This window comes from Lactuca virosa, chromosome 6 (assembly GCF_052849685.1).
Source record: "Lactuca virosa cultivar CGN04683 chromosome 6, Lactuca_virosa_CGN04683_v6, whole genome shotgun sequence".
Classification (NCBI taxonomy): domain Eukaryota; kingdom Viridiplantae; phylum Streptophyta; class Magnoliopsida; order Asterales; family Asteraceae; genus Lactuca; species Lactuca virosa.
This window is the reverse complement of record NC_136431.1, coordinates 92,732,393-92,756,995: the sequence shown is the minus strand read 5'-3', so window position 1 is coordinate 92,756,995 and position 24,603 is coordinate 92,732,393. Positions and strand designations below refer to the sequence as shown.

At 34.9% G+C, this 24,603-nt stretch overlaps 1 protein-coding gene across 1 annotated transcript; it reads left to right on the top strand.

Annotated features, from left to right (window-relative positions):
* Positions 1 to 469: 469 nt before the first annotated feature.
* Positions 470 to 5,829, top strand: LOC145121043 (RNA-binding (RRM/RBD/RNP motifs) family protein). The gene is made up of 3 exons (XM_079056825.1): positions 470 to 595; positions 3,471 to 4,304; positions 5,408 to 5,829. The coding sequence occupies exons 1-3, from the start codon at positions 582 to 584 to the stop codon at positions 5,709 to 5,711; spliced, it is 1,152 nt and encodes a 383-aa protein (XP_078912951.1). The 5' UTR covers positions 470 to 581; the 3' UTR covers positions 5,712 to 5,829.
* Positions 5,830 to 24,603: the final 18,774 nt, after the last annotated feature.

Here is a 24,603-nt window from a genome sequence, read left to right as displayed (position 1 = left end):
GAAAATATTTTGTAAGAATGAAGATGAAGATACTATGAAGATGAAGATGTCGCGAGAATGAAGATGAAGAGCAATTCCGTGGTTTGAAGTTGTAGATGGAGAAATCAGAAAATAACAAGAGTAAAATAGGTCATTTTCTTGAATTCCCTACCATTCCGCTTAAAATTGGACGGATGGTTTTATGTGTCATTTCATTTTATTTCTCTCCTTTAAAAAAGGGAGATCAAGCTTTTCCCTCTTAATCCTCCTTTTCGTTCCTTTAAGTAACTCAAGAAATGGTGTTAGTCACCCAACTTTTTTTTGTTGTGTTGTGGATCCCTAATGATCAACATTTTTTATTGAAGGACCGAACTTACAAAATCTACTTTTCCCTATCAAAATGTATCAAGTATAAATGTTGAGGGACCTTTTCCGGTTAATTTGAACGACATCATAGTTACTCGGTCCATTTGGAAAATCACTTTCTTTTCAACCTTCATCAATAACAAACTATCAAATATTGCGATCCTCTGTCGCTTTTTCTCAAACTCGAAGCCTATAAACCCTAAAATCAAAAGGGGATTTGTGCTGCCAGAAACAAAATGTTCTATCGAGGGTAAGACCCCTTTCCAGTTTATTACCTCTCGCATCTTTTTAATTTTTGTTTATTTTTTCCATATCAGCGTATGCATTTATGTACGTAAAAGTTATGATGGTTTCTGAAGTGACCGGATAATCTAGGTTTCGCTCTTCAATTTGTTTGTGGGTTTTGTGCTTTACTAATTATCTTACATAGTAATGTTTCCAAGAACTTGTTATTTCATGGAAATCTATCAATTGATTAAGATTATACCTCCGTTCCAAAAAAAAAGAGTATTTTTTTTTTCATCTTTTCACGTTAAATTAGATGAAAAGAGATGTGCTTTTACTTCTTTAATGGTGTGATTGGCGTTTAGGGCAATGAGATTAAGATATAAGTAGAAAGAGGGCGAGTCCTCATTGAAATTATTTGAGAGAAAATAGTAGATGTAAGAGAGCTATGATCATTGTATGGTTATACTTATACCTGAGTGAGGCTTTGAAAGAATTGATAGGTATTAATTCAGAGGCTGAATAAATGTAAGAATTGTTCATGATTGCCTTCTGTTCTACAAGATAGAAACATTGTTTTGGAACCCTAAATACCATAAAAAAATCGTAGCCAAAAATATAACCTAAAATCAGCCCAATCGGGAGTTTTCTTCTCCAATTTCATGGATTAAATGTGTAATACATAAAGACTTGAGAAACCTTAGTTTGATACATTACAATAACATCTCCTTATATCCAACACTTTATACTCATTTCTTTGAAGTTAGAAGCTAAATCTCACATCTTTTCACAAAATTAGTAACACAAAATGAAGAAACTTGGAGATTACCTTATGAAACTTTTAACTTTTCTAGTTTGACTTTGACCACCAAAGCCTATAAAATACTATTTCTAACCAAAGCTTGGTGTGTCATCAAAATATCTTAACACTTCAATTTGTCAATTAATTTAAGGGATAATCACAAAAATACCAAATATTGGGAAGTTTAATAAATCACAGATGACCACCTTTTCAGCTTTTATTACAAAATGACCACAAATCTATTCCGAAAATATTTATTTTTTCATGAAATTTCTTTATCAGTGTCCCTACTAAAAGAATCTTCAAAAAATCACGATTTTCTTTTATTTCGCAAAAATATGATTTTTTTTCTCTGAAAAAGCAAATTTTGCAAAAAAGGCGTTTCGCTAAATAAGTGGTAATTTTTTTTATATAAGTAAAAAAGGTGGTCTTTTTGTGATCAACACTAATAATTCACACCCAAAAGTTATAATCTCGGGTGTTAAAAGACCTAGTAATTTCACTCCTTGAAGCTCAATTACTTCTCATAATCATGTGTTGGGATAATGACTTGAAAGGGTAACAAACTTTCGACTTTGTTCACATTTAGTCACTAAACTTTTTTTCCTTCTCTATTTGCCATTGAACTATTAAAACTGTTCACATTTTACCCTTATGACCGATAACAACCGGTCATAAGGGTAAAATGTGAACAGTTTCAATAGTTTAATGGCAAATAAAGAATGAAAAAAAGTTTAGTGACTAAATGTGAACAAAGTTGAAAGTTCGTTTCCCTTTCAAAAAAGTTCAATAACTAAATGTGAACAAACTTTCCTCTTGTATTATGGTTTAGCAAATTATGTATTTTTATTAAATTTTAACAACATTTGTTGATGAAGATGAACCCCCCCCCCCCCCCCCCCCCAAAACCCAATGTATAATTTTTATGTTATAAAACTATGTAATATTATATGTATAAAAATTATCTTAATATTATATGTATAAATTTTGTGTTATAAAATTACGCAACATATAAATTGACTTACATTAAACCATATACATTGTTTGTAAAAAAATACATACGTACATTGATACATTATATATATTGTTATACTACATGTATTGACATACATCATATTACTATATTACTATTAAAAAGGATATCGAAAATGAAAGTCAAGTTGTTTAGAATTTAGACATTTTTAATTTACCCGAACAATTGATTTATATTTGAGATTGTATTTTCTTAAAAAGTTTGAATAATTATTGAAATGTATGATTATTTAACTAGACATATAAAGTTAGAAAAAAATAGCTATATATTCAACAATTAAAACGATGCTATTTTTTTTTCTTTAAAAAAAGCCACTCATAATTTTAAAAGGTTTTAGAAAAACCAATTCATATTTAAATAACTATTTTAAAAAAATAAGGTTTTTCATTTCTTTTTCTTCGGTATACAACGTAATTTCTGACCATGAAACACAATTTGTTAATAGCTATGAGTGAGAATGGTTTATTTTTTTGGTTAAACCAAAATCAGATTGGAAATTTTGATTTTTTATTTTGGAAAATACCAAATCATTGGTTATTTATTTTGGTTTCAGTTTTTCGTTTTTTTTAATATATTTTTTGGGGTTTTGTTTTTTTATTTCATAGATTTCTTCATCAACAAATGTTGCTAGAATTTAACAAAAATAAATAATTTGCTAAAACATAATACAAGAGGAAGTTTGTTCACATTTAGTCATTGAATTTTTTTTTAGAGGGAAACGAACTTTCGACTTTGTTCACATTTAGTCACTAAACTTTTTTTTATTATCTATTTGCCACCGAACTATTGAAACTGTTCACATTTTACCCTTATGACCGGTTGTTACCGGTCATAAGGGTAAAATGTGAACAGTTTTAATAGTTCGGTGGCAAATAGAGAATGGAAAAAAGTTTAGTGGCTAAATGTGAACAAAGTCGAAAGTTTGTTACCCTTTCAAGTCATTATCCCTCATGTGTTCTATTCTCCACTTGTCTAATTTTGTTCAACTCTATATAAATAAAGCATCAATAATCATCTTTCTATTAATTTGTATTCTAACACAATTTTTCTTTTAAAAAAATGAAGTAAATACGTGGATGTCGGAGACGGGAGAGAACCGGGCCTAAAACGCCAACGTGTAATCGAGCAACCCTCATCATACTACACAACCCCACCCCCATCAACCTACCTCTACACCCCACCCCCCACCTACCCCTACGCCCCCACCCCCCACCCCCACACCTTCCCCCTCATAAAATTACGCGGCCTACCCTTCGACTGCTCCGAATCCGACATTTCCGACTTCCTCCACGGCCTCGACATTGTCGACATCTTATTCATCCACAAACACAACAAATTCGCCGGCGAAGCGTATTGTCTCTTAGGCTACCCTTTTCAAGTCGAATACGCGCTTCAAAGAAACCACCAAAATATCGGAAGAAGATACGTAGAAGTTTTTAGATCCAAAAAGGAAGATTATTACAAGGCCATTAGCAACGAGGTGGATGGTAGTCATGGTACACGTGGCGGTGGTGGTGGTAGGTCGCGGTCCCCACGACGAGGTGGTGGTGGAGGTGGGGCCTGCGTGGGACGTGGGGATAGGGATAGGGATAGGGATAGAGATAGGGATAGGGATAGTAATGTGGAACATACGGGGGTTGTTAGATTGAGGGGGTTGCCGTTTTCGGCGAATAGGGAAGATGTTTTGGAGTTTTTTAAGGATTTTGAATTGGTGGAGGATTCGGTTTATTTCACGGTGAATTTGGAGGGAAGAGCAACGGGGGAAGCGTTTGTGAAATTTGGAAGTTGTGAGGAGGCGAAAGGGGCGATGGTTATGGATGGAGAGTGTCTTGGGAGTCGGTATATTGAGTTGTTTCCTTCCACGGTTGAAGACTGGGAAGATGCCGCCGAAAGGGGAAGGTATTTATTTATTTATTTCGTTAGGTAGTGATTGGTATGATGGAATCAGAGAAGGAATGGAATGGAATGGAAAAAGTTGTTTGTTATGCCTGATGGAATGGAATGGAACGGAACGGAATCCACCGTTTCTGTCAAAATTCAGATCCCTTCCACTTTGTTAATATTTTTTTTTCAAAAAATTGTAAAATAAACATTTGTTAGACTTAAGGACCGTCTATGCAAGAAATTTCATAAATGGTCCATGTAAGGACAATGTGCTTTAAAAAATAAGGAATTTCATAAATGGTCCATGTGCTTTGAAAAATATGTCACGAATGGTCCCTGTGAGCCGTAAGGTTTTTCAAACTTAAGGACCGTCTATGCAAGAAATTCCTTGTAAGGACAATTTGTGGTATATTTTTGAAAGCACAGGGACCATTTGTTAGACTGTCTTATATTTTTTTTAGGACAGAAGTATTTTTGTACTCTGAGTAGGGTTGTTTTTTCAATTTTGATTCCAAAAGGTTTTTTCTTACAATTTTGGTCCCAAAAGGATTTATCTTACAAATTTGGTCTTTTTTTAGGTTTTTGTAACATTTTTAGTTTGTGTTCCAAGTAAAATGACTATTTTTGGGACTAAATTGCTAAAATCAGCTGTACTTAGGCACCAAAAATAGTCTTATTTGGGGTTAATTGATCTTTTGTTATGTTTAATATTTTAGTTTTGTAAATAGTTAATTCCATAATTGCAATCAGATTATATTATACATGGAATAAAGTTAAAAAAAAAACTATATGTATTTACATGTAATATCAAATATTCATTCCATTCCTATAGGCCAACTAAACTTGATCATGGAATGTAATGACTCATTCCATCACGATTCTTATTCCATTCCTTGGTAGGCCTGTAAAAAAAGTTACAATTTTTTGTCACACCCACAAGTGGGTATGGTAAAAGACATGAATCCCCTCCTCAACCTCATTATCGAAAATAGCCTTAAAAAGCTTTTGTTTTTTTTTTCTTCCATTAATTGCTGAAAGGATAACAATGATGTTTTTTTTGTTTATCTTAATTGAACAAATGACGATTTTACCCTCATGTATTTCCGGATATCATTCAGAGCAAACGTGCCAAAACCTTGTGAAGAAGACACACGAGTATTGCGAATGAGGGGGTTGCCATTTTCAGCTGGAAAAGACGATATAATTGACTTTTTTAAAGAATTCAGATTATCCGAAGACTTAATTCATATGACATATAATTCAGAAGGAAGACCAACAGGAGAAGCACTTGTGGAATTTGCAAATGTGGATGACTCAAAAGCTGCATTAGCCAAAGATCGAATGACACTTGGCAGTCGTTACATAGAACTATTCATGTCTTCACCTGATGAGTTGAAGGACGCCATTTCAAGGGGCCGATAATTTTTTTTTTTAAATCTTTTTGTTCGACTTATATGACATATTGTAGTTTTACTGTAATAAATATAATTTTTTAACCTCTTTTGTGGCTTATTATGAGGAAATATGGTTGTTAGTTCAATGACTACGTGGATTTATAGGAAGTAAAAAAAAAATAAGAATTGACATGATAAAAATAGTATTGTTGGGTTTAATAAAATTCAGTTAATTATTTATCAAGTCTTCTCCTCTTGGGCCTAGAACAATGTATTTAAGATGCAAAATTAATAAAGTTCAAAAACAAGAGGCCCAACTTAATTAAGAGACATAGCCCTATGAGTCCATTAATGCAACTTTTCACTCAACAATGTAAGAGACAAATGAATTATAAAGGATAAACAAATGATATAGAAGTAATTATCACCATATCTTTTACACTACCTGTATTAATACTGAAGCTATTGCCTTAGTCGTAAGATTGAGCTTCATAAGCAAGCATCACAGAGCTTTCTTTTGTATTTAGAGACAGTTTTATTGTTTATATGAGTTTTCCTAATAACCAATGCTTAGCGTAAGACCTATATTTGGAATTATACTACACATTTGTTTACATCTTTATACGAAATAGTTATAGAATTAACCATTAAGTTATTTTAGCTATGCAAATATGCAATAATTATAACTACAAGTAGACTTCACAAATTCAGATTAATGTACAACTTTTCATGATTGATGTATAATTCATTAAAGTAAATTATTATCCATATATAAGTAAAAATATATAGAAAATAGAAAGTAACAGTTTTTCTATATGTTAGGTCTGCGATTTATCGCCTTGCTGATTTAGGTAAAAAAAAGTTTTCACTTTTTATTGGCTTTTTGTCGGTTTTATTTAGGAATTACGTTTATAAATTGAAATGTGTGGCTATATAATCCGCGCCATGTTGACATGTTATCACCAACAATTTATTAGTTTTGAAAGAAAAAAAAAAAAGATGACATACCAACATATGATAGGAGGTTGGATGGTTTTTGTGAATTCACCATAGCAGTTTTTCGCCATCACCCAAAAGTTCGGATTTTGTGTCTGTAATTGTATACTTTTAGTGTAATTTTATACATCTTGTAAGAAGAAAGAATGGAATGGTTAATTTCACTAAAATTAAGATTAAAATTTTTAATGGAATAGAATGAACTGTTTCTTAAGGAAAGGTTCACCAATAATTAACTAGTGTTATATTCGGTGTAATAAAAAAGGTTGATTTTACTTTCTTCTATATCATCATTATGTAATTTGTTCCCATATTATCATTGTACAATGACAAATCTACCTAATTAAACAAAATATGAATAAAAAAAACATTAAAAGACAATAAAATAAAAAGAATAGCAACCGATTAACATGCAATAAGTGAAATCAAGTTAAAAAAAAGGTGAATGTTATTGTTTAATTACATCCCAAATTGATTCCTATAATGGTCATTGTCGTTCATGTGTTCCAATTATTGTTATATCATTCATATATAAAGTTGTTTATATTTAGGGTAAACTATAAAATAGCAACTGACTTTCAAATATTTAACCTTTCGGCCCTTAGTACCATTTTAGGTTGTATGTGAATGGTGCCACTTTGGTGCCTTGGTTGGCTTTTTATTTCCATAATTTTTGAATTCCCCTCTGATGATACATCTACATACAATCAGTCACATGCTCACAATAATAGTCACATAAACAACCCCTCTCACACACATAGCCTACACAACCTCTCAGACCATATGCAATAATAGAAACACAAACACACTTATTTTTTGTTCATTACAACAATCTACATTTATTGCTGTTATTTTTGACAGTCATGTAACATCCCAAAAATTTAAGATCAAAAAAATTTAATTTTTAAATAAGTAATTATAAAACCAATAGTCTGAAAACATCTATAGTATCATCCCATATCAAAACCAATATGTCAATAATCAAAACATGTCATAATAAAACAACATAAGAGTTTCATTCCCAAAGATCTCATGTGCGGAAAACATAGTGTGATGCGCTGCGATCATGCCGGCCCTTTCCTTTCGAAGAAGAAGTACCTGAAACCAAAACTGTAAACTGTAAGCACGAAGCTTAGTGAGTTCCCCCATCATACCACATACCATACAATAAACATATTTCCTAGCATATCTGGGTGCTGGCCTACCCCTTTGGTCTCTTTCAACCGGTAACCGCCTAGCATATCAGGGTGCTGGCCTACCCCTTCGGTCTCTTTCAACCGGTAACTGCCTAGCATATCAGGGTGCTGACCTACCCCTTCAGTCTCTTTCAACCGGTTACGGGGACTATTTCACCCCTACCACTACCACATAATAGCATACATAATCATACTGCCAGGCATATCTGGGTGCCCGAACCACCCCTTCAGTCTTATCGACTGGATACGGGGTCTATTTCACCCCTACCACTATCACATAATATCATAGGATACTAACACATAAATCATAACAGATAGCGGCATACCAGATAATTATCATAAAGACAGTCATCTAACTACAAACTCCTACTAGTTGGCCCTTCAACTCGCCGAGTTCCATAAATCATAAAATCCTGAAATCGCGATCCAACTCGTCGAGTTCTTTCATAAACTCGTCGAGCTCATCCTATCAACAAAATCGGGACTTGTCAAATCAACTCGTCGAGTCCATCCTTGAACTCGTCGAGTCCTTACTTTTAATAGAATCGGGACACTTCGACCCAACTCGTCAAGTTCCTCTATGAACTCGTCGAGTTCTTCAGTCTGTTAAGCCTTCTTAATGCATTAAGCCATTATTCTTCGAATTTGAGTCCCATATTCCAGATCTGGGTCGAAAACACACCTAGGAGGGTAAAGTTTCCAACTTTACCCATTAACACCCACCCTAGAAGAAATGAGCTCTAACCCTAGCTCAAAATGGCTTAGATCCAACTCCAAAAGTCATCAAAACTTCAAGATAGACCATGAGGTCATAGATCTGGACTCTAGGGACAATTTGGTCATGTAAAGCTCCCATATTTACTTGCATGCATGACCTACTAGAGCTTGGAAGACCAAAAAGGTGGTCTAGAAGTTGCATGGGACTTCCATGGCCACAAAGTTGGCACCTTTATGCCATGAAGTCCCCTTAAGACCCTAGATCTGAAGGGTTTGCCCAAGTGGGATGTCCAAATCGTAACCATCAATATATATGGACCAAAACATGAAGCACAACATCCTAAAACTAGATCTAAGCATGCTATAGACAAGGTAGAAGCTTTATACCTCAGATGAACCAAAAATGAAGCCCTACTTCTGGATCTATTCTCCTCCTACATGTTCTTGCTCTTCCTTCAAGTTCCTCCTTCTTCAAACTTGCCAAGAATGCACAAGATTAGCTCACAATTACCAAAAATGGCTTAGGGTTTCATGATTAGGGTTTTGGACAGTGGAGGCTGGAAATGAGGCCAGCTTATGGGGGTTAAGGTGTTTAAATAGGGTGCAAAACCCTGAAAATTAGGGTTTCATTCTGCCATCCTACTCGTCGATTTGAGGCCTCTCAACTCGTCGATTAGGTTTCTTAACCCACGTCCCAATTCGTCCCTACTCGACGAGTCTAGGGCTCCCAACTCATCGAGTTTCTGTAAAAAAGTGAATAATTTATAAATTTAAATACATACCAGGAGTCGGGCATTACAACACTCTCTCACTTATCTCAGACTTCGTCCTCAAAGACTTATGTCTCGAATAATCCTGAATAATTCTCTCTCATCTCCTCCTTGGGCTCCCATGTCCACTCTGAACCCTTACGGTGCAGCCACTGCACCTTCACTGGCTGCACGACCTTGTTCCTCAAGGTTTTTGCCTTCCGATCTAAGATCGCCACTGGTCTCTCAATGTAGTTCAGGCGGTCGTCCACCTGAATATCCTCCAAGGGTACAACTGCGGAGTCATCCACCAAACACTTCCGCAGTTGGGAAACATGAAAAGTGTTATGGATCTGACTAAGCTCGACTGGCAGATCCAGTCGATACGTAACCCGGCCCACCCGGGCTAAAACCCTGAACGACCCAATGTACCTGGGGTCCAACTTGCCCCCTTCCTGAACCGGATGCCACCTTTAAGAGAACCATATCCCCTACCTGAAACTCTAGGTCCGATCGGCGCTTGTCGGCATAACTTTTGTGCCGACTCTAAGCAGTCTGGAGCCTGCTGTATCATCTTAGCAGTCTTGAGTACCACCTCGGTACTCTCCATGACTCTCTATCCAACCTCACCCTAACATATCGGGGTCCGACACTTCCTCCCATAAAGCATCTCGAAGGGAGGTCGATCGATACTCATGTGGTAACTATTATTATAAGGAAACTCTGCCAATGGAAGGTAGGTATCCCAGCTACTACCGAAGACTAAAACGCACGCCCGCAGCATATCCTCCATGGTCTGGATGGTCCGCTCGCTCTGACCATCCTTCTGCGGGTGGAAAGTGTTGGATTAGTGTCTAAGCCCATAACTATAATTGGTATGTACTTGACCCGATTGACATGGTCCATTTGGGTTGCATGGCATCGGAACAATTTGGATAGACTTTTGTGAGAAAAGGATATTTATGGTTTGCTAATATATTATAAGTCCTAATATATTAATATGAAATCATATTATTTAATTAGTATTGATCAAGAATTAATTTGGGATTAATATTGTGATCAAAAGGAGACTAATTAAATATATGGGGATTGATTGTGTAAATCATTCATTCTTATATATGTGGGCTTGTGATCCATAGTTCTTCATGTTGGGCTAAACCTATGGATACTTCATGGAGGTTTTAACCCATGGAGCATGAAGAATATGGAAAGACATAAGTTACATGGTGTAACCCTAGTAGCCACCATATATAAGGACCCCATGGCTCAAGAAATTGGCACTAGTGTGTGTACACATGAGGGCTAGCCGATTTGAGCATAGAAACCTTTTCTCTCAAGTTATTCCAAGATGTTGGTGATGTTGTGTGAACCATTTGAGGTGTCACACTTGAGGCACTAGGCTCTTAAGCTCCATAGAATAAAGCTACAACAAAGAGGTATGTAATTCTACTAGAATTTATATTATATGTACTTCATATTATGCTAATTAGAACAATACCTTGGAAAATTGATATTTGCATGTATAATAGAGAAAACATAGATCCAAGGTATTTAGGGTTGCATGTACACCTTAGGAGTGTTAGAATGCTCAAAACCCTTCAATGGTATCAGAGCCTAGGCTTGTTTTAAATTATACTTGATGCAAAGTGCTAAAAAATGCTGAAAAATCGATTTTCGGGCTGTCTGGGCACTGGACTCGCCGAGTCCACTGATGGACTCGCCGAGTCCATGAGGAAACTCATCCTACTCGTCGAGTAGGTTCATACACTCGACGAGTAGGACCCCCTGACAACATATTTTCGACTTTTAAGGCTGGAATTGGACTAGAATCTTACCTAAGCTGTTTTTGAACCTATAAACCTGTTTTGATGTGGTAATGTTCATTCTAATCCAATTTCAAAGATAATTGTCAATAGATTCATGTTTTGTATTAGTTTAATGGTTAGGCTAATTACATGAAAAAGTTTGATTGAATTATCTTGTTCTTCTGAGTTTCTTAGATTAATTGAAAAGTTATGTGAAAATTGTTGATTTCAATCCAAATTAATCTAAGAGTTGTTTCTAAAATGTGTTTTTGTAACTTGTCCTCAAGTTATGTGAAACGTCACATTTAAGATTCATAAAAACTCATAAAGTTTTCCATAAGTTACAAGTAAAGAAAAGTCATATTCTTTTAATAGTTTAAAGTCTTCCATAACTTGTCCTCAAGTTATGGAACTTGAAGAGTTTTTTAATTAAAGCTACTTTAAACTCAAAAGTTATGGAATTGAATAGTTTTGAATAACTTCAAAAACTTACCCTCAAGTTTTGGAATTTGAAAAGTTTTCCCTTATGACTACTTTAATTCCAAGTTAAGCCCTTAGAATTTTAAAAGTTAAAATTCAATCCTCATACTTTATAGTATTATAAGTTAATAATATATATATATATATATATATATATATATATATATATATATATATAAGAGCAAGTCAGTCTTACCGTTAGTAGGCCTCATTCACGAAGCCGGTCTATAAGGGGGGTATAAGGTTACTGCCTATAAAATGGCAGTTTAATGGGTGTCCACTCTCACCCACCGCTTCCTTGACTGGTGGAGGGTCGTTAGCCGAACGGATAGGACAAGGACTATAATTCTCCCTTCATTAAAAGTATTAATGATAAATACTAAGTAACTAAACCTTTTATAAATTTCCAATCTTAGTTACTTAGGAAAATGTGAATTTGGTGCTAACCCATGAAATTACACTTTGCACTTTGCTTAAGTCGTTAGTGGAGCGCGTATGGTTAACCGGCACACTAACCTGGATTTAACAAGGTAGGCAAAAGGTAACTTAATGTTTATCATAGTATCGGTGGAGCGCGTGTGGTTAACCGGCACATCGATTGAGTGGTAAATATTAAGGGTACCAAGTATATTTGCATGATTATTCACATCTTGTTTTGTGATCCTCGGCATCCCAGTCACAAAATTTGAGAGGGCACAATCGAGATTGAAACATGCCATTGAAAAGTTCAATGAATCTCAAAAAATCTAGGAGTTTCAAATCCAATTAAAACCTAATATTTCTATTTTGTTTTTCATGGTGGAAATTGGTGAATCGTCATTCACCTACCTTCAAATATTCTATAGCTTGGATTACGACATTCCTCTTCCAAGTTATAAAATATTATGTTGGGTCCTAGCCTTAATATTTCATATTGGGTGTTATATTAAGGACTTTAAATCAACTATCTTGAATATCTCCCAAAAGATGTCTGGTTCAGACAGTTATGATCTTCCCAAAACTCTTGGAACAAGCTTTCCTAATGAAGATGATGTCCCGAAAATCATTCTTCACTCCCTCCACCTCCTCCAATTATTCTCCCTAACTCACAAGTTCAAGGTCACTCAAGCCCTATTGGCAAGCAAGGTCTATGTGTGCTCACATCTTGGAGATGAAGTCACATATTGACAAGGCGGGAGAGTTGGGTGTCAAAGTCTTGAGAAAGTTGGTTGTTCAATCACTTTCTAAGTCACATAGTGAGTTTCCTTTGGGACTACTATGAAACAGACTATGACATGACCCTTAATGATCTTATCTATTTGCTAGGTGCTGCTAATTCAGCAATGATTTGGAGCACTAGTAAAGCAAATTTGATTAAAAGATCAACTTCCCAAACTTCCATGGACATTGACAATGGTAATATTGGATATCCAGAAAAGCCTTCTCTTCCCAATGGAAAGGGATCGGCCATCGTCAACTTGGTTGACCAAATGGTAAAGAGAAAGGCTAAGTCTGAGATAGTCTCATTACCAATGAATCCATATGTTTCTATTGCCAAAGGAAGGGACATTGGTTGCGAAGCTGCTCTAACTACCTGAAAGATCTGAGAGACGGTCAAGTCAAAAAGTTTGACTCTACTTCAGGTAAGTCCACTATCTAACTCTATTAAGTTCCTATTTGGAGATTCTTATTACATGATGTGACTGGGTCACATGTTGAAGTTTTAAGAATAAAAGAAAAGAGAGGAAGCTTAAAGAAGAGTAAGCTGATTCTGATCGCGAAGATGGATTTCGATCGCATGGTTCGGTGATCAGAATTTTTGAGCTACTACTTAGAGAGTTATGATAGATTGCTAGGCAATATGTAATAGCATAGTTTCCATTTAAAGTTGCATTGTAAGGAAAGTTTTTCCGCATTTTATAAATAAATAAAATTTTATATTATTTTATATGTCCTTGCAATGGCACTTATGGAAAATTGATGCTTGTATATTTCTAGCAATAATGGAAATATGAGTTTGATTCTTTCATTTATGGTAGTGTCTAAATTTACCAAATAAGGAAAGATTCTCATCACCCAAGGTTTCAGTTGGATAGAAACTTGGAAATCATGCAAGTTGTATAGTATGATGAATGAGAATTTTCACCTTTGGAAAATTAAGGCTAATTCATTGTTCACATTTATATGTGAGTCAAGTGAAGGACTAAAGGATCGAGTACACATTCGTGTGCACTGGTCAAGTCCACCACAAAAGACCGATAAGACTATTTGTCATGATTTACTAAAGTTTAGTAAATATGGTTATACTTACAAGTTTAAGTATAATTCTAAAACATTGGAAAAGTATCAATGTAAGGAAGAAAGAATGAGAAGAATCAAATTAGGCAGAAAGATAAAAAGTTTCTCAAATCTGAAAGGATGGGAGAGTACTTTAGTATCATGGTTATGATCATCTTAATGATTATGAAACCATATCACAATTGATTCTCTAAGGACATCTTAGTGCATTTGTTTGACTAAGAAGAGGAATCGTGAATTGTTGAATTGGTTAAATCAAAAGATGAATCATACTTCGTTCCCAAATTAAGTCTTAGAGTCATACTCCAAGATTGTAATTTGAGTGACATATCTTAAAGAAGGTTTATTAGCACTAGTCAAATGTAAGAGTAAAATGTGTCCTACTCTTGTACATTTGAAATTGGTAAGTTGTGATGTTTTGGATAAAACAGAGACCAACTTAGGCCAATTGTGTGAAGTGTTTTTCTTGATAAGAATCTGCACTATCTCTTGAATATTTGGAAAGAGAGTCTTATATGTCAAGAGGACAGTAGGAGTCTAAAAGATCTTGAAAGAGTCTAATTAAGAATATAAACCTATAGTTTATCACTAGCACACGACGTGAGGTTTATAACCTATCGTGTTGACATATTCCTAATTCTGTGCCCATTCCAGTTAAAGTTGGCTTTGCATATGAGTTCTGAGAGTTCTCAATTGGTTTCATTACAACTTGGAAGCAATGGCAGGCCCTGTGCTGCCAGGTGGCAAGAAGTTAAGATTGCACAAGTTCGGTCCATATGAGTTTGGATTTGTCACTAACCTCTCCTTGTGGTTATGACAAATTCACATGGATAGAAACACATACACCATAAAATCTAAGTGTCATAAGGTTTCTCTTCGACTCATGAAAATGATGGTGAGGAAACGCTTTCACTAAGTAGATTTTAAGTAGATAGCAATTATGATATTTGCAGTCTCAAAGTCGTTAGTGGAGCGTGTGTGGTTAAACGACACACTAACATGGACTTGTGAGAAATGGCAAAGGTCTAAGCAATTGAGACTATGATTACGACATCCCTTTTCATAGTTCTAGAATTGTTTAGACACACATGTGAGCTATCTAAGGAAGGGTGTATGATTTTGATAAAGTTTTATCAAAGCATTTCGTATCAGAAGTCTGAACTTTGGTAAGAAAGTCAATAAAGTATTGATTTCTAGAAGTCCAGCTGATTTCTGAGTACATGTCAAAGCTAGTGGGAGCATCAGTGTTATGCTAATAATCATCATGTTAGTGGGAGTATGATATTTATAATAAGTGTTGCAAGTTGGCAATGTTAATTATAGAAAACAAAAGTTTCAATTGGGAAAAAGTTGTTTTGCTATAATTAAGGGAGAGGAAATTGTACTTCATTTCAAATATAAAAGCTTAGATCGTGAGATTTTAATCAAATTTAGTCAACTATATATAAGAATGTTATGTTGGAATGGTTCAACATAAGGAAATTTTATATATGGGAACATTATTTGCGTTCTAAAATTCGGTTATGATTACGACATCCCTTTTCATAATCTGAATTATGAAAACATGGCAAATAGAAATAGAAATATTATAGCAAAAGACTAGTCTAATATCATGTCTTTATGTGAGAGATCATGAATTGTGTCCCATATGCTTCGGATATAGGGTCGATTGCATGTGCTATAATATTCATCCTTTCTAAATTTTCCAAATGCTCAGGGAATTAAGAGGGGAAAAGTCTAGAATTGGATATGACTAAAATGATTAAGCAATTGTCGAGAACAATCTAAGGTTTACCAAAGATTGGTTGCTCAGGGACAGTTGGAAGTATAGTGTTAATTTTGGATGGACCATATTGACATATTCTGAAAAGAGGCAACTCTTGTTCAGAGGTGATAGTCAAAATGAGAATATGGAAATATTCCCATATGTGGAAGTTACTCATTAGATCTGTGTAAGATTAGGAAACTTAATGCAAGAAGGATGTTCAAAGCATTGTACTTTGAATTTGAGACTTCGTTTCCATGGAATGATCTCCATTGGAATACTCTATAATGACTGTTGACAAGTCTTTGTGACTTTGTGCATAATCATTACAAGAGGATCTGTGCATATAAGTTTAAAATCTAACAAGATTTTGGTAAATGGCAGGAATTTGGAATTCTTGCATTTGCGGTAAGGATTTGGGATTGTGAAATGAGTATCATTGGAATTATGTTCAATCGATCTATTTCACAGAGTAACGATCATAGACAAACTTAGTGTGCATACTTGGTGTATGGCATAACTAATGTTTAGACAAACATAGTGTGCATACTTGGTGTATGGCATGAGTAGTGTTTAGAAAACATAGTGTACATGCTCGGAGCATGGGACAACTATTGTTTGTAATTCAAGTATAAAGTTGATAGTTTGAAACAGTATGCAATGAATAATGTGTAGTCAATATGGTGATAAATAAAAGGTGTTCTATTTATATTCATAAGTTCTGAGACCATATTGGATTCGATTATTCTTGTGTTTCACTTTGCATGTTTTGACTTCCAGAATAACTAGGTCGTTCTTCCTGAATGACTAAGTTATTCAAACCATCCACAGTCGATAATACGTTGGAAGTAGGTATTAAGGCAAGACTGTCATGAAGTTGGTTTGTAGATGTCCAAGGTATTGGACATAGCAAGAGTTGCTGCAACATTCATGAGTGCTCATAAGTTCTGAGTATTGGATTAAACCCACGCTCATTTCAATCACTTCATGGATTTTATCACGAGTGATCATGAGACGATAATATCTTATATTCTTCAAACCTAGAGATATGACTTGTTGCCTATGAGTTGGTTATGCATTGATTGTACGAAAACGCATTGGTAACTCGATGTTATAAAACGTGCCTTTGTGTAAGATTCAACAAGTAGTAGAACAAGCATATGAGTCAAAGTTTATCCATTCCTTTTACCCTTAAAGGGATAAAAGCGATATTTGTGGGCCCCTCGATGATTTAGTGATGACACCCCGAAGTGCTTGGCCAAACCAGGACTGATTTGATTTGATCAAATAGTCGGTCGTCATATATCGGAAATCACAAAACAACAAATGGACAGAGAGAATGATTATAATCCATGTCTCAGTCCATAAGATATCTAGAATGGAGGAATATATGATCCCTTATCTAATGGATGCGTCATTGATTTGTTCAGAGTTCGACAGCAGCTTTTAAGAGCTACGATTGCTAGTCAGTTTTTGAAGTCATACGCAATAATAGTTTTAGTCTTATCCAAGTGGGAGACTGTTGGATTAGTGTCTAAGCCCATAACTATAATTGGTATGTACTTGACCTGATTGACATGGTCCATTTGGGTTGCATGGCATCGGAACAATTTGGATAGACTTTTGTGAGAAAAGGATATTTATGATTTGTTAATATATTATAAGTTCTAATATATTAATATGAAATCATATTATTTAATTAGTATTGATCAAGAATTAATTTAGAATTAATATTGTGATCAAAAGGAGACTAATTAAATATATGGGGATTGATTGTGTAAATCATTCATTCTTATATATATGGGCTTGTGATCCATAGTTCTTCATGTTGGGCTAAACCCATGGATACTCCATGCAGGTTTTAACCCATGGAGCATGAAGAATATGGAAAGACATGAGTTACATAGTGTAACCCTAATAGCCACCATATATAAGGACCCCATGGCTCAAGAAATTGGCACTAGTGTGTGTACACATGAGGGCTAGCCGATTTGAGCATAGGAACCTTTTCTCTCAAGTTATTCCAAGATGTTGGTGATGTTGTGTGAACCATTTGAGGTGTCACACTTGAGGCACTAGGCTCTTAAGCTCCATGGAATAAAGCTACAACAAAGAGGTATGTAATTCTACTAGAATTTATATTATATGTACTTCATATTATGCTAGTTAGAACAATACCTTGGAAAATTGATATTTGGATGTATAATAGAGAAAACATAGATCCAAGGTATTTAGGGTTGCATGTACACCTTAGGAGTGTTAGAATGCTCAAAACCCTTCAGAAAGCTGTGCTGAAATCGGCACCCCATGCCGAGCTACTTCCTCCCTAATGTAGATGTCTGCCAGCTTCTCGGCCGAAAATACTCTCCTGGATCGGTATGAAGTGGGCACTCTTGGTCAATCGATCCACGATGACCCATTTCGTGTCAACTCCGTGCGCCGTCCGAGGTAAGTTCGTAATGAAGTCCGTAGTGATCTCCTCCCACTTCCACACAGGAATATCCAACCGCTGCATTTTTCCGTGCGGTCTCTGGTGCTCTGCTTTGACTTTCCTGCAAGTCAAGCGTCTCTCAACGTACACGGCTACATCCTGTTGGATTAGGTGTCTAAGCCCAAAACTATAATTGGTATGTACTTGACCCGAGAGTAGCATGGTCCATTTGGGTTGCATATCACCAAGACAAATTGATAGGATGGACTTTTGAGTAGAGGTTATTTATGATTTATTAATATATTATAAGTTCTAATATATTAATATGAAATCATATTATTTGATTAGTATTGATCAAGAATTAATTTGGAATTAATTTAGTGATCAAAAGAGACTAATTAACTGTAAGGGGATTGATTTGGTAAATCAATCATTCTTATGGTGTGGGCTTATGTTATTTAGGATGGGCTAAACCAATATGGTAGTCCATGGAGGTTTAACCCATGGATCCTAGGTAATATGAAGAGTCATGGGCATTAGGGTTTACATGGTGTTAACCCTAATCCTTGCCACACTATAAAAGGAGCCCTTAGCATCCAAAGTCGGCCACTACATGTTCAATGAGTTCATGAGCCATTTTGTGTACAAAATATTCTCTCTCAAGAGTCATCCTTTGTCCGAGGTGTGTTGTGATTCCATTTGAGGCATTCATACTATTGGTGCTAAGTTCTTAAAGGCCAAACACACCAAGTTCTACAAGCTACATAAAGAGGTAAACTCCTAACTAGTATTATATGTTGTTTATGTCATTTGTATGCTAGTTGTAGGCTTTATGCTTTGGAAACAATATTGCATGTATAATTAGAGAAAACATAGATCCAGAGCATTTAGGGTTGTATGTGCACCATAGACAGTGGCGAATCTAGAACCAAAATCAAAGTAGTTCCTTATATTAATGAAACGGAAAAAAATATGAAAATATAGGTCTTTTGGCAAAAATAAGATAGTTCCTTATGTTTTTTTATATATAATTGTTGTATTAAAAAAGAAAAAAGGTAGGTCCTAGGACCTACCTTAGCAATGAGTAGCTACGCCCCTGACCATAGGATGTTGTATTATACTAAAACTCATCAGTGGTATCAGATCGTAGGATTGTTTTCTATTATACTTGATGCTTATTGTTTTTTTAAGCAAGAAAAATTGTTTTTTTGGAAACTGGCTGATCACCACAAGGTGGTAAAAATTACCACGAGGTGGTGACTGTTCAGTGAAAATTTTTTTCGTTTTTTTGGCCTGTTTTGGATTAGAATCATTAACACAAAATGTTTTAGTTCAAAAAATTTGATTTTGTTGATATGGTAATGTTTATTCTCATCCAAATAAAAGATAATTGTCAAAGTTTCATGATTTGTATTAGTTTATGTGTTTAGGCTAATTTCTTGAAACTTGTTTGAGATGAATTATCTTTACTTATGAGTTTAATTAGATCATAGACAAATTGTTTAATTTTGTTAGTTACAATTTTTGATCTAAATGTCTTTGATGAAATCCATAACTTGTCCTCAAGTTATGGAAAGTGAAAAGTCTCATTTTTAATGTCATCATAAAATGGTTTTAAGTCCTCCATAACTTTTCCTCAAGTTATGGAACTTGAAGAGTCTTTTACATAAATGATTTTATGAACTCCATAACTTGTCCTCAAGTTGTGGAATGTCAAGAGTCTTTTCATAAAACCTATATTAAACTCATAAGTTATGGATTCCAAAAGTTTTTGAATAGTTCAAAACTTGCACTCAAGTTTTGGAATTTGTAAATGCAAAGTCTTACTTTGAAACATTTAGTTCCAAACCCTAGAATTTTAAAAGTTTAAAATTCAACCCTTATACTATTATAATATTATAGGATTAATAATTATATATATGTATAAGAATAAAGTCAGTCTTACCGTTAGTAGGCCTCATTCACGAAGCCGGTCTATAAGGGGGGTATAAGATTACTGTCTATAAAATGGCAGTTTAATGGGTGTCCACTCTCACCCACCGCTTCATTGACTGGTGGAGGGTCGTTAGCCGAACAGGTTTGACAGGACATTAATTCTCATTAAAAGTATAATGATAATTATACAGTAACTAAACTTTTATTAAATTCCCAATCTTAGTTACTTTAGGAAAATGTGAATATGGTGCTATTCCATAAAATTGCACTTTGCACCTTGTTAAGTCGTTAGTCGAGCGTGTATGGTTAACCGTCACACTAATATGTGATTGACAGTGCGTGGCAAAGGGTAGCTTGATGTTAATCATAGATCACTGGAGCGTGTGTGGTTAACCGACACATTGATTAGGTGGTTGTAAGATTGGGTGTACCAAGCTAATTTGCATGGTTATTCACACCTTGTTTGTGATCCTCGACATCCCAGTCACAAACTTGAAGGGGACAATCGAGATTTATACATGCCATTGAAAAGTTCAATGAATCTCAAAGGATCTAGGAATTTCAATCCATTTAAAACCTAATGGTCAATTTCATTTTTCATGGTGGAAATTGGTAAATTATCATTTACCTACCTTCAAATATTTTGCAATTTGGATTACGGAATCCCTCTTCTGAATTGTAAAATATTGTGTTGGGTCCTAGCCTTAATATTTCATGTTGGATGTTATATTAAGAACTAAAATCAACTAAAATTTAATTTCTCCCATTATAGATGTCTAGTTCAGACAACTATGGTCTTCCCGAATCTTTTAAACAAAAACTTTCTTTGTAATGATGATTTTCCACAAGGCGATCAAGGTGAAAGATTAATCATTTCTTCGTGCTGTAGTGGAACTTCACTTCCTCCACCTCCAATGATTCTCCCTAACCCACAAGTTCAAAGTCACTCAAAGCCCTATTGGCAGGAAAGAAAGTCTGTATGTGCTCATGTCGTGGAGATGAAGTTACATATTGACAAGTTGGGAGAGTTGGGTGTCGAAGTCTCAAGGAAGTTGGCTGTTGACTGGGTTCTTCAATCACTTCCCGAGTCATATAGTGAGTTCATTAAGGACTACTATGTGACAGACCACGACATGACCCTTATTGATATTACCTATTTTCTTGTTGCTGCTGAATCAGCAATGATTTGGCGCACTGGTAAAAGCAAATTTGATTGGATAATCTACTTCCCAATGGTAACATTGGAAGTTCAGAAAAGCTTTCTCTTCCCAGTGGAAAGGGATCGGTCATGGTCAAGTCATTTGACAAAATGGTAAAGAGAAAGGCTAAGTCTGAGATAGTCTCGTGTACCATTCTAAAGAGTCTGTATGTTTCTATTGCCAAGAGAAGGGGCATTGGTTGCGAAGCTGCCGTATCTACCTAAAGGACCACGAGGATGGTAAAGTGAAAGTGTATGACTCTACTTCAGGTAAAATCCACTATCTAACTCTATTAAGTTCCTATTTGGAGATTCTTAATACGTGATGTAATGCAATTACATTTTGATGTTTTGTAGAATCAAAGGAAGCTTAAAAGAAGAGTAATCTGAGTCGGATCGCGAAGAAATGGATTTCAATCGCATGGTTCGATGATCATATTCTTGATCTGCTGCTTAAGAGTTATGATAGATTACTTAGAAATATGTAGAAACATACTTTTTCATTTGTAATTACATTGTAAGGAAAAGTTTTTCCACATTTTATAAATAAATAAAATTTTGTTTTTATTTTATATCTCCTTGCAATGACATTTGTGAAAAATTGATGTTTGTATGTTTCTATGTTAGCAATATGAATTTGATTCTTTCGTTTGTGGTAGTGTCGAGAATTTACCAAATAAGCAAAGATTCTCATCACCCAAGTTTCAATTGGACAGAAACTTGGAATCATGCAACTGGTATTGTATGATGAATGAGAATTTTCTTCTTTGGGAAATTAAGACTAATTCCTTGTGAGTCAAGTTAAGGACTAGGGGATCGGGTACACTGGGTGTGCGCTGGTCAGGTCCACCACAAGGAACGATAAGACTATTTGTTATGATTTACTAAAGATTACTAAATATGGTTATGCTTAAAAGTTTAAGTATAATTCCGAATCATTGGAAAAGTTCAATGTATGGTAGAATGAATGAGAAGAATCAAATTAGGCAGAAAGATAGAAGTTTCTCCAATCTGAAAAGATGGGAGAGTACTTGAGTATCGTGTTTTATGATTATCTTAATGATTATGATAAACCACGTCACAATTGATCCTCTAAGGACATCTTAGTACATTTGTATGGCTAAGAAGATGAATCGTGAATTGTTGAAATGGTTAAATCAAGAAGACGAGTCATACTTCGTTCCAAAACAACTCTTAGAGTCATACTCCAAGATTGTGCCTTGATTGAAATAATCTTAAGAAAGGTTTATAACACTCACCAAATATAGAGTAACATGTTTCTTACTCTTGTACATTTGAAATTGGTAAGTTGTGATGTTTTGGATAAAACAAAGACCAACTAAGGCCACTTGTGTGAAGTGTCATTCTTGATGAGAATCCGCACTAACTCTTGAATATTTGTTTGTCAGGAATGGTTCCTGACAAGAGTCTTACATGTCAAGAGGTCAGTGGGAGTCTTAAAGATCTTGAAAGTTTCAAGAACTAATCAAGAGTAAACCTATTGTTAAACACTAGCACACGACTTGAGGTTTGTAACCTATCATGTTGACATATTCTTATTTCTGTGTCCACCCCAGTTAAAGTTGACTATGCATGTGAGTTCTATGAGTTCTCAGTTGTTTGCATAACAACCCTGGAAGCAATGGTAGGCCGTTGTGCTGCTAGGTGGCAAGAAATTAAGATTGAACAAGTTCAGTCCATATGAGTTTGGATTTGTCACTAACCTTGTCTTGTGATTATGGTTTGACAAATTCACATGGATAGGAACACATACACCATAAAATCTGAGTGTAATAAGGTTTATATCCAATTCATGAAAATGATTGTGAGGAAACGCTTTCACTGAGTAGATTTTAAGGAGATAGAATTTTGATATTCGCATTCTCCAATTCAGTTATGATTACGACATCCCTCTTCATAATTTGAATTGTGAGAAATAGAAAAGGGTCTAAACATTTGAGACTTATTACTGTAAGTTCTAAAATTGTTAAGACACACATGTGAGCTATCTAAAGGAAAGGTGTATGATTTTGAGAAGCCTAGATAAAGTCTTATCGAAGCATCTCGTATCAGAAATCTGAACTTTGGAAAGGAAGTCAATAAGTATTGATTTTTAGAAGTCCAGCTGATTTCTGGGTACATGTCAAAGCTAGTGGGAGCATAAGTGTTATGCTAATAAAGAAATAATCATTATGCTAGTGGGAGCATAATCAATTAAGGTAAAGTGTTGCAAGTTAGCAATGTTAATTATAGAAAAGAAAGGTTTCAATTTGCAAAGTTGCAGGTTTTGAAAAGTTGTTTTGCTATAATTAAGGGAGAGGAATTTATACTGCATTTCAAATCTAAAAGCTTAGATTGTGTTTTTTTTAATCAAATTTAGTCAAATATATATGAATGTTATGTTGGAATGGTTCAACATAATGAAATTGTATATATTGAAATGTTAATTGCATGCTCAAATTCAATTATGATTACAGCATGCCTCTTCATAATTCGAATTGTGAGAACATGGAAAATAGAAATATTATAGCAAAAGGCTGATCAAGTATCATGTCTTTATGTTAGACATTATGAATTGCATCCCATATGCTTCGGGTATAGGATCGATTGCATATGATATAATATTCTTGTGTTCTAATTTTCCAAATGCCTAGGGCATTTAGAGGGAAAAAGGAATAGAAGCAGATATGACTAAAGTGGTTTCACAACTGTCAAGGACAATCTAAGGTTCGCCAATAATTGGTCAATTAAGGACAATTGGAAGTATAGTAATGGATGGACCGTATTGACATTATTATGAATAGACAGGAGTCTATTAATAATGAGTTGTCATATGGCAAATATGGAATGTTTCCATATTGAGAGTTGAAGAATAGATGAGAAAGTTAGAAACTTTTATGCAAGAAGGATGTTCAAAGGAATGTACTTTGAATCTGAGACTTCATTTCCATCGAATTGTCTTGTAACAATCTCCAAAGGAATATTTTGTAATATCGTTGGTCAAGTCTCTATGACTTTTGGTACCTAGACATTACAGAAGAATCATTGCATGATAGTTTAAAATGTAACACTTCCTAGCAGTGACAGGAATTTGGAATTCTTACACTTGCAATAAAGATTTGGAACTGTGAAATGAGCATCATTGAAATGTTTTTCAATTGATCTATTTCACAAAGTCAGGATCATAGACAAACATAGTGTTCATGCTTGGAGCATGTCATAGCTATTGGTTTAATTTAAGTGTTAAGTTGATAAATCGAAACATTATACAATGAATAATGAGTAATCAATATGACACTCAAAGGTATTGGGGCCATATAGGATTAGTATTATTCTTGTGTTTCACTTTGCATCTTTTGACTTCCCGAATA

Bases quoted from the DNA above. Each gene is read 5' to 3' on its own strand.
- LOC145121043 (XM_079056825.1), top strand. The intron at 4,305-5,407 runs GTATTTATTTAT...GATATCATTCAG, and splicing joins GATGCCGCCGAAAGGGGAAG to AGCAAACGTGCCAAAACCTT.